The sequence below is a fragment of the Borostomias antarcticus genome (assembly GCF_949987555.1).
Source record: "Borostomias antarcticus genome assembly, chromosome: 7".
NCBI classification, from domain to species: Eukaryota; Metazoa; Chordata; class Actinopteri; order Stomiiformes; family Stomiidae; genus Borostomias; species Borostomias antarcticus.
Window position 1 is genome coordinate 28,169,966 of NC_140240.1, and position 11,491 is coordinate 28,181,456.

The window sequence follows — 11,491 nt, forward strand, 5'->3', positions numbered from 1 at the left end:
AGTAATGTCTGTCAACCCCATGTGAGGTTTCTCTCCTTCTTCTGTGTCCTTTCACTTTCTTCCTCTCCTTCACTCCTATTCCCTTTTTCCCTCATTATTTTGGCCTTTTCTTAGTCCTACCCCTCAGTTTAAAGAGGTGGTTTCTCTCACAGTTCTGCCCCTCGGTTTAAAGAGAGGCGGTTTCTCTCTTAAGAGTTTTTTGCTGTCTTAATCCAGCCACCCGTCCTTAAAATCTTGATTCCCACCCCTGAAGGAAATGCATGTGTTAAAAAAAGAGAACTTGCATGATTTTGAAACCGTGGCGACTTTGAGCTGGAGCTTCTAAGTAGAGCAACCAGTTCCATTCCTAGGGGGGTCTTAAACATGAAATCAGGACACCAGTCCAAATGCATCAGTCACAAATGTGTCATCGTTGCTTTGAGTCGATCCACTGCTGTGGTCACATGATTCCTCTAGGGTACCTCAGGGACATGAGAATGGCCAGCCTGGCTCAAGCCAGGGTCAGATCCATGAGGAGGAAGATTCTACTAACCAACTATGGTTGCAAAATGCTGAGAATTTCCAAAAGAGTAAACTTTCCATGGAAATTTGGGGTAATTTATGGGAATTTTAATAACATTATTAAAAATTTACCCGAATCACTATGACAACAGCCAACTGAAGCAGGAAGGATGTTGTGTCATCATGTGAATGACTCATGACCAGTGCTGGCTCACCAATAGGGGAAGCCGATCACTCATTCACTCATCCACCATGTCAGCAGGCAAAAATAACTGGGCTAATAAGTGAGTGTCACTATTCTGTTGGGAAACTGTGTGGTAATGGGCGACTGTGACATGACGCATGGAAGTCCGGGTACCACATGACGGGAACCATGTCCGTTCACCTCGTCTGTCCTTCGCCCGTCTAGACACGTGGGTCGACCTATGCACTCCTACGCCGGCAAGATGGGGGGGAGGGGTTCTTCCTTCCACGGGAACGCGAGACTGCTGGCGCCGCTCCACCGCGATCACATCACTGTCATTTTATACCTCGCATTGTCAGCGATTCGGACTCGCCGCTATGGCAGAAACACAGGCGGGAGTGGCCAACCCACACTCAATCAGAAACACTTTTCTTCATTGTTGTTTTTTATGTATGAAATGTTATTGGCTTGTCATTTTAAAGGGTAGCCTGAAACCAACTGAGTGATCTAACCCATCACAGCTCATTCCACCATGTTTTACTGTGAGGACATCAACTAACAAACTGTAAGAGGCATGTTGGTATATATATTTGTATCTGGGAGGCACGTGGAGTAAGCCGTCTGCCTCAGGGCACTCAGTCTCAATACTTCCCCCCTACCACCGGCCATGGTCGATCCAGCGGTCAGAGAGACTGCTTATGGATGCACTACGGGTCTCGTGATCGGATGGACTCCCGCGCTGCTACCTCCCCAGATGGGGTGAGTTGCTGCCTGTGTGTCCTGGGAATGTATGGACAGTATGGGTATCTTTGTCTTCGTCATAATCATACGAAGGCAAGAAAAACTTTATTGTCCATTCACTTTACATGTAACGGAAATTTGTCTTCAGCACTCTGGCAACCCTGTATAAATAAACAGATAATAAAAACCACTAAAATACATGAAATATATTTCCAGCAGCAACAGTGCTCTTGGGCTGGGGGGGTTATTGTATTATGTCCCTGTTTAGAGTGACCAAAGCAGAGGGCACAAATGATCTCTTGCATCCGTTTTTCCTGACCTTGTGTCTCCTGCCAGATCGCAACAGCTGGGATGATGAGTGAAGGGGCTGGGCGGGGTCATATCTGTCATCTTTTTGTTGTTGTCATGGACCGACTGTATAGGTTGTGGAGCCTGGACAATGATCTATAGGCCTACAGTATCTCAGGCAGCACTAGTGATTACAGGCCTCACGTTATCTTGTGATATGTATATTACGCGATTAGCAGGTGTTAAAGAGAGCCATAAAAATTAAAATAAACAAAGACGAGGAATTTGAAAAACGCACTGTGTCTAAAGGTGCGGTCCCGACGTTGCTTCGTCATGCAGCCGGCCAGGTATGCGTGATCCTGCACATCCTAAGCAGATGTGCGAACACAGCGGAGGCGCTTGCACATCTGTTTGACGATATCATTTAATTAGTGAGATGAAAATGGGATTCTTAAAAAAACTGTGAGGAGATAAGGCTATTGGAATTGCATGGTAAATCAGTGATGCTTTAACAATGGCCTGAGGGCCTTATGCGCCCCGCCCTCACATTCCTTTCAATTTGCATAATTTAAATGCAACACTATGAAGGGTTCAAAACGTGTGGTGGTTAATCATAAAAACATACGACTGATTTGAGATCGCAGGTTCTTTTCACACCATCGGGCTGCCACTTATGAAATGACCTAATTTGACCTAATTTGTGCCACTTATGAAATGACCTAATCTAAATTGATTAGAAATGACCTAATCTGACTGGTTATCACTGCACCATTTCAAATTAAGGAGTTCCAGTGTTTGCTGTGGGATTGTCAGCAGACAGAAAAACACACAATTCACTCTGCTCAATTTTTTTCAATTATGCAACACTGTAGTGAAGTCTCCACTACCCCATCTACAGTAGATCAAAGCATTATTGATAGTATATACTGAAAAATATACTGATTAAGTAAATAGGGCCAACAGTCACACAGTCTCACAACTCTAGCACTGTCCCTGTCTGTGCCAGTCCAGTCAGACCATTCCAATACAAACACCTGTAAAGCAAACTGGTGGCGTGAGTAAGGGCAAGCCAGTTGGGAGTCTCGTTAGAAATACCAGACAGACTAACTCATAGACCGGAGGTGCTAAAGCAGTGCTACTGTAAACCAAAATGGCCTCTATGAGAAAACACACTCTCTCCTGAATAGAGAAGCTTCCCGCACTTCCACGATCTCGGTGAGCATACCAGCGCGGTCAATGGGAGTCGTCGGAATGCACCCGTAAATTGAAGATAAGATGACCCGGAGAAGTTGAGAAATTAAGTGTATCCTGAAATATGCAGAGCGTTTGCCGGGGGGCTTGTCGACGCCGGCGCGGGAGAAGCGACTGCAGCGTTTCAAGAACTTCTTGTGGTGTAGTTTGGAATGCCTGGTAGGCCGCGGCCCCACGCCTTCTAGGCCGTCTCTGGCCGGTTGCCTGAGAGTCAGGCCAGTCTGACAACACAGCCTGCTCCTGGGTACAACTGTATGTTGTGAACGGACAAGAAGGCAAAGAGGACGCGTTGTGTAGCGGTTCTGTGCCGTGATTCATGACTCACTCGCCAAAGCCCGGCTTGAAAACAAGTCTCCTACTGGCTGGTGTGATCGAGGTATAGGAGGAAGCTGTGAGATCAGTAGATCCTGAGGGCCCGGAGTAGGTAGTAGGGTTCTCATTAGACCACCGTCTCAGGGGTAGAATAGCAGCAAAATGCACTGAAATGGCTGCTTGGCGAGCTGAGTCTGTAGAACTCCATTTTTTCCCCCGGAGTGCAGGTTAAAGTGAAGAACCAACGTTTAAGTGCAGGTTGTGTTAAGAAAAAAGTGCAGATCTGGAAACAGAAGCTGGTGACCATTGCCAGTTCTTTCTCCCATATCTATTCGCCCACTCCTGTCATCACCCTCCGATGTATTTATAGCGCAGGGCCAGGGGGGAAGGAAACCAAGCTGTGATGCCAAGCATCCTCTAGCCCAAAGGATGAGTGGACAGAAGCTTCTACTGAACATATACCCGCTCACAACAATGCATGACCTCATCTTGGCGCCATGTTAGGAAGCCTTTAATGGGCCAAAACATCAGGCAATGGTTTTGGGGTGATCGTCATTTGAAAATAAACTGGTCAGAAAAGGGTCTATAAGTCTATGAGTAACACACAATGCTTAAAATGCTATTGAAAAGAGTAGCCTCATTGGTACATGTATCTCATTCATGTCGTTTTTGTGTAGGCACTGCCAGGTCTGCTAGTGAGTAATAGGACCCCAGGGAGGGTTCGGCAACATCTTCATCTTCTCTCCCTCCAGCTTCATCCTCAGAGGCTGTTTTCATTTCGTTTTCTCATTCAGTTTCTTGTGGGGGAACGATACGCTTCGCTGGTGGAGCGAAACTCAAGTCTACATCCTGTCCGTAACATTTTAAGACTTTAATGGAATGCAAGGTGTCTACTACAGTACTTCAAAAGTACAGCAGCAGAACAAATGCATTAATATATGAAATTGGTTTCTCAGCAACTGCCAATGGAGCAGCTCTCTCCAGGCCTTGGCATTTGTCGCTTGCCAATGAGAGCTCCTTCTACTCTGATAAGCACTGAGGTAAATGAGGAGGAAAATTGAAAACAAATCCAACTTGCATATCAGGAATTATCTGCCACACAGACATCCAGGCCTGGGCCTATTCCTCATCACCTAGTCCAATCACATAACTGAATAATGAAAACTGAAAACTGACTTTGATTGAAGCTCTTTTTAAAAGTAAATTGTGCGCAAATGCCACATACAGATACACATCATTAATTTACCTATGGACTAAGCATTTAAAGCAAGTGCCTATTGAGTTCATGAATCCACTGTCATTACAAAACATAGTTGGGCTGTAAATTATGCACTGAAGGAGCATAGAGCTCCAGTCATTTTATGAGAAAGCACTTAGCTTGGCACTGGCCAGTGCAATGATGTTTGGATGCGCTCATGCACGCACTAACTCACTCAAGACCCAGGCATTATGTTGAAAACCTACCAAATGTACAACAGGGCGCTCACAAGTCCTCAAGTACACTAAAGACTCTCATGACTTATGAATTTCACTGTTCTGGATATCACTGATCTGCCTGCTGTAGGCCTAGTTTCATGGTTGGTTCATACTGTATGTAAACAGTAGCTTACAGTTACTAAGCATGACCATCGTGGCATCCGTTTCCGAATTATACAATGATGAATTATACTGTAGGTAACCCGTAGGCTATTAGGCCTGTGTTGGATATCTGCATTCCAAGATGAACATAAACACACAAACCCTCTGGCCTATTGACCAATTCACAAACTGCTAACAATTTGACAAACAGTGCTGCTGAATTTGTATAGCACCCTTGACGCAGATATATAGGCTACTGAGGTTTCTGTCGGCTATTGCAAATGTGAAGTTGTCAACATACTGTTCCTAGTCCTACGCTATCGTGTAACGTCATCCGAGCGGAGGCTTCTACGCAGCTGAGTGTAGTTGTTCACGCCAGAGCGCGCAAGTATGTTTCCGGGCACAAAATGACATTATTTAACCGGAGCAGTTAGCACCGTAAACAATACATGTTGTGCTTGTTTACCTGCAATTCGGCTCTCTCCACCTCCCATTGAGCTCTCTCCACCTCAAAGCGGGCCCATTCGTGCTGTAGAAAGTGCAATATCCCCGGAATACTGTACTGAGCCCTGGCCGCCTCTCCGCCACCAACGTCGCCTGGCTGTGGTACTTTGCCACCGCCGGGCAAACCCGAATTGTTGTTATTATTGTTAAAAAATACGCCGGGCCCTGCCTGTTCGTCCATGGCCAGGCCAGGTATAGGCCTATGCGTTCGGTTGGCGCAAGCTGGCACGACTGTGCTCAGACGGATGGGTTTCCTCTGCCGCCCTAGAAATATGAAAGGAAATAGCTATCCACAGCTCTCTCTACTGGGCAGGCGAATTCATGTCTGAGAGCCAGCTGTCAATTGGTGACGTCCACACTGAGCTTCCACCCACACGAAGATCTCTCTTTCGCCATTGGTTCATTTAGATGATTGACATAGGAGTGATCAAATTAGAGAGAAATGCGCGTGGCGTTGGCTACGTCTGACAGCATAGGCATTGAGGCATTGTGGAATATGAAGTTCAAATTTGATGCTACGCTGCTGGCTCGAGATGCCCAATAAACTAGTTGACTCAGAAACTCGGATATAACATGGACTAGCCAATTCACCACTCGATTGGGCAAAATAAATAAATAATACAATTCAAAGCAGAACGTTTAATCTATCCAATTCAACCCAAATTAATATGAGAAAGCTTCACTTGAGTAAGGTTCATATGAGTGAGCAGCAGGCATGAGATCGAGGAGGTTATGACATGGTTGGAGTAGCGCGCGGATAACTCATTGGTCATTCGCTGACACGACCCATGGTGATCAGGTGATACGTCATCGCAACTATTTAATTTCTGTTGGCTGCAGCCGGTCAATTTCTTTCATCCAGTCATCCAGACTAGCAGAACCATTTCCAGCATGCCTCCATTGGAGAAACCTCAACACCAAAAACCTTTCAAGCAGAGGAAAAGCTTCGGTGATTTACGTTTACAATATAATTATTTTGTTTGCATCTGGTTTTATATCAATTCAGCAATCTGACCCACATTCTACTCCAACAGCAACAAGAAAACTTGAGGTCGCAGGGATTCGTTCAAAGTTCCCCACTAAAATTCCGGTAGGTTTGCCCTTAAAATGAAGACATTAGAAATTGAATTGTGAATTCTTCGTAATCGTTCTTCTTCCTCAGGTTATAATTGAGAGATATCAACGTGAGAAGTACTTGCCGCCTCTGGATAAAACGAAATTCCTTGTCCCACAAGAACTTTCCATGAGCCAGTTTGTTACCATCATAAGGTGAGTGTCTGGGAGCTATTCGTCTATTAAACTGTCACGTTATTTCTGTTTTAATGGCCAATGAGACTGATGCCGTGTGTATTAAAAAATGCGTAAAGAAGACTAATGGTCTAGAGTTTTAAACTCATGCGTTCACACTTTCGAATCAGCTGATTTGTCAGCCGCAAGTCTGCGACGTGACTCGGATGACTTGTGTTTTGTGACCTCGGTATCACGCTGTTGCTGCTGCACAATGATCGTTCATTTATCTTCCCCCCCTTTCTCGTTTCAGAAATCGGATGGTCCTCATGCCAAGCCAAGCCTTCTACCTGCTAATCGACAACAGTGGTCTTGGAAGCATGTCTCTGACCATGGCGCAAGTCTACAAAGACCACAAAGATGATGATGGTTTTCTCTACATGACCTATGCCTCCCAAGAAATGTTTGGCCATTCGGTTGAAATGCTTGACAATGACAAGGCTTCAAGTTCATCGTCGGTCAAATGATCCCTCCGCTCTTTCGTGGCCCAAGGTGATTTACCTTGACATGTACATAAATAAGATTTGTATATAAGCCATTTTAATATTGTGTAACTAATCTTGTGTAACTAACTTTCTTAATTGCATAATGCTTGCTTTTTAAATGAAGGATAATAAATGTTAAACTTTCTGACTCAGTTTTATTTGACCCCTTAATTTTAAGTGTCTTATTTTAAGGGATGCAGAGGTTGAACATGGTGACCATTCTTGCAGCAAATACTGTAGATTGATAGTAATTGTAGCACATCTGAACTCGTGTCAAAGATTTTGGTTGTACTTCAACTGTTTTGTTTGGCCCCGTTTGGATAGTCCTAATGTAGCCGTTATTACTCCCAGCCTACCACTGGTTGCATAACTGTGATGGTACCATGACAGCGGTGTGGAGGAGCACAGGTTTGCACTCATCCAATCACGTTTGGTCTACTTCAAGGAAAGTCACATCTGAGTATTCAAACTGGCCTCTTATCTCCTTATTTTAACTAAGTGGAACATGACCAATGGGACATTTAAGAGGTGCAGACAGAGTAAAAACTGTTGGATCTGGTAGGCTAAAATACTTTTTTTTTTTCTCTTTTAAAAAATAAATAAATCTGTAGTTACCGGAGAAGTGTACATCATCGTAGTCCAACTCCTACAAGGAAGTAATTGTTCACTCTCCCAAATGTAGCCTATTACTAAAAGCTGTTTAGAAAGCCTTATCTGTTATGTCACACAAATTGAAACAGAAAAAGGAATCACAGAAAGTATAGTGGCCATTAGAAACCATGACCTACCTACACACACATGCACAGACAGGGCTAGTCATACAAACCGAACATTTGAAACTAACACAAGTGTATATTTCCAGTGTTTACGGGATCATTGAATTACTGACAATGCATAGCAGGTGACCTGAGATGTCACTTGAGAATCCTAGAATTCTTGAGCGTGTTGTCAGAGGTTGTGATTATTTCTTAACCTTCACACTAGTTTTACCACATTGCTGAGTACTCAACAGTACGTGTGTGTGCACACACCAACTGTTAGTGGCCTAGATGTTGATGGGAGACAAAGGCCTCCTTGGAGATCCCAAAGCTGCCCTTCATCCTCTCCCAGAGGTCTCTGAAGAAGCCTTTTCTTCAACTATTTGTCACCATCTACTGTCAGAAATAATAGAATACAAAATTAAGTTTTTCCCCCATAAAACCCATGTTCAGTAGTGTGTGACTGGGACTCAATTAGCACCAATAATACTCTTAGACCTATAGAATTGAATATTCTACCGTTTCATCTATGAAGAATTTACCGGCACACTGCTGTCTCACCACTGCTCAGTTCAGGAATGAGGTCAGTGAGCTGACAGAAACCATCAGTGTAAGAGACATAAATACAGACAAGGTGACCAAGGATGGTGGTGCTTGTTAGTCTAAAGTAAAATACTCATAAACACTACTCACTCACACTACAATACTCTATAACTTATTTCTTACCACAGTAGCCATGGGAGGGGTCTTGCGAACTAAATTGAAGGCATAAAAATATGGCGTCCTCCACCACTTTGGCCGCAGCCATCTTAAGGCAGGGTCTGTGCCTTAGGAAGCTGCCAGGATAGAGCTGTCACAGACGGAGGCCAGGGATGTCCTCTCCTCCTTCACCACCTGCTCAATCAGCTTATTGAGGACATCCTTAGCGGTGATCTGAGACACACTCTTCTCCAGTTAGCTCCTCAATATCTGTTCTGTTTCATCTCTTTTAACTTTCAGAACTCTCTCAAACTATATTCATGCAACTGTTAGTTATTTCTCTTTGTGAAAAAATGTGAACCTGTAACTTCTCTTGCTGTTATAGCTACTTCTGTAGGCCAGTTTAAGCACAGTGTAAATAAATAATCATTTCTGCTCATCACCCTTATATCCACTAAAATTAACCAGCCTATCCTATTGTTGGTGTCCACATGTCACAAACAGAATCATACAACAAAACCAATATTGGTACCTCAACACCCTGCAGGGACAAAAAGTTTACTGTAAACATTTAAACCCTAACACTAACTTCACTGATAGAAACATCGACAGAAACACAATAATCTATAGAGCAGACTAAGGAATGTATTTGAGGCCATGTTAACATAAAAAAGTCTGTCCCATCTTTTTTCGACTATGGTTGAAACCCAATGCAAACACAATGCATTATGGAGCACGATATAAAACTAAATTATCTCAATTAAAAAGATCAGAAAGTTCTTTGCACTTAAAAGAGCATGTCAATCAAAATATCATTACACTGGTGGCCTATCTGGACCACAAATACAATGACTGCTAATGAGATACTGCATATTTGTATTATTGACATTCAAGAGTTAGATAACACCCGAATTGTAAAACACATTTTGCTACCCTGTTTGAATACTTGAAATGCATCCTTCCCTCCATGAAGATCATCTCTGATCCAACCTGCCTGGATAGGTGAAAGCACATGTCTCTGCACAGATCAGTGATTTTTCAAGAGAAGGTGGATGGAAAGATGTGTCTTTACTTGGATGGACAGAATCAGACCTTACTAAGATCTCTGGAGGGGAGGGGGTACCGTAATAGGGCCCAATAGCTTGTGTGTTGTAGTAAATATCTTTGACCACTAAGAGGAGCTCAAGATTTGTAATAGGCCTATTCCCGCATAGGGGGAGATGTTTAATTGTCAATTAACATCATTCACACAAGGTTTTAAAATTCACAAGTCTTATAAAACCTGGCACTATATTCAGCTGCCTGTAGTTGAGCTAGCATATTTGAGTTGGAAAACACAATTTTGATGGCTTCTTCTCCAGCCAGACTTTGTGAACCTTGTATTGCCAGCTCAGCATTGTTGCAGCATTAGATCAGTGAGGCCGCAGCACAACAGTTAACAGTCCATTGAGTGTAATTGAATTAACTACTTTTATTACTTCCGAGTATATCGACCATGTCATTCCATGGATACATTTGCCTATCATGCTCATCACTGCCGAATGCCTTTCCTTTGCAAAGGCAATAAAGGCCATCAAAAAATCACCTTTAACTCTGTCCTTTCTTGAAGCAATCGGGGGGAGAGAGAGAGAGAGAAAGAGAGAAATATCTTCTGCATTAGGTCTAATTTGTCTCCAGCAAGTAAATTATGCCATCTCTATTCATCAATAAAATGAAACAATGGTGTTTCAATGGAGCCACACGAAGTGCATCTATCTTGCAATGGTTTCCCAATCAAGTTTAGAGAGTCTTCTGAACGTAGTTGTCCTACACCTGTCCTTCAGACAGCAGCGTGGCCACAGCAGAGGCGGAGCAGAGCAGCGACAAAGAGCTCTCACTCAGGTGACAGGCTACCTGCTGGCCGCCAGTGTGCAGATGTCTGTTTAATAGTCCTGAAGTGGCAGGCTGCCCGCGAGCTGATGCCACTCGCTCGTCATGGCGCACGCGGCGAGGTAATTAACTGCCTGCCAAAGCTACGACAGCAAATTATCAGAAGGGCAGAGAGGGCACGCTGTGTCGGAACGGGCAGATGATCGGCCGTTGCTGGAGAGGCAAGGTTTCTCATAGGTGCGGAGGAGTGGTGTTTGTGCACGCGGCACACATAAGGCGAACCAGGCCAGGTCCAGCCTGGCTTATGTGCGTGGCTGGCTTGTTTCTGTTCAGGACTGGTAGGACGGAAGCTAGTCATGCCACTGAAGTAACTGTGAATTGAAATGACATGAAATGATATCTGATAAATGAAGATAGGTCTTGTCGCCTGGACACATCAGTTCCAATGCTTCCAATGCTAATCCTGCACAATAAGAGCGAGATAGCCAGTTAGCTCATGAGCTCACAACAACTAGCAGCAGCTTCCATAACATTAATGGTAGCGGTCAGTGGCTAAAGCAGTTACACTGATGATACCTGTAACGTTAGCTATTTTGCTGTAATGTGTTCAACTTATGTTTCTGTGTACCTCTCTCCGGGCCACTCACCTGCCCCCACCGGTGAAGACCGTGTTTCTCTAGCCCTCTCAGGGGCTGATTTGTGGGGTCCGTGGCGTGGACAGTGGCGTGGTGGCAAGACTCTGCCCCCCCGCATCATATTGGGTCGGGGGCTGTGGACCCCTCTGTAAACCCTTTATACACATTATTTCAATGTCAATTGAAATTCAATTCTTTACTTACATAAACAGACACCAGTGTGTATATAATAAAAACATATAATGTATAACTGACAGAAATACTAATGTATAATAACAGAAAACACAAATAAACTAAATAGCACAAGGAACAGTCTATCTAAGCCTGTTGCTGCCCACTGGGAACAGTCTATCGAAGCTTGTTGCTGCCCTCCTGTGGCCAAAAACGGTAAATGCTCTT

General features: G+C 44.0%; 2 protein-coding genes across 2 annotated transcripts in view; one reads left to right on the forward strand and one right to left on the reverse strand.

The window, feature by feature from the left end:
• The window catches only part of strn (striatin, calmodulin binding protein), a gene marked incomplete at its 5' end in the record, with an annotated part of 49,356 nt that extends 43,816 nt beyond the window's left edge, over window positions 1-5,540 (reverse strand). Inside the window, one exon of the mRNA XM_084441205.1 lies at window positions 5,322-5,540. Within this exon, the coding sequence (XP_084297331.1) occupies window positions 5,322-5,540 (219 nt within the window). The remainder of the gene's footprint in view (window positions 1-5,321) is intronic.
• A 710-nt stretch (window positions 5,541-6,250) lies between these two features.
• map1lc3c (microtubule-associated protein 1 light chain 3 gamma) lies at window positions 6,251-7,113 on the forward strand (the record flags this gene model as incomplete). The annotated part of the gene is made up of 4 exons (XM_084441442.1): window positions 6,251-6,317; window positions 6,394-6,449; window positions 6,522-6,628; window positions 6,900-7,113. 4 exons carry the CDS (start codon window positions 6,251-6,253, stop codon window positions 7,111-7,113), a joined length of 444 nt encoding a protein of 147 aa, XP_084297568.1.
• Window positions 7,114-11,491: the final 4,378 nt, after the last annotated feature.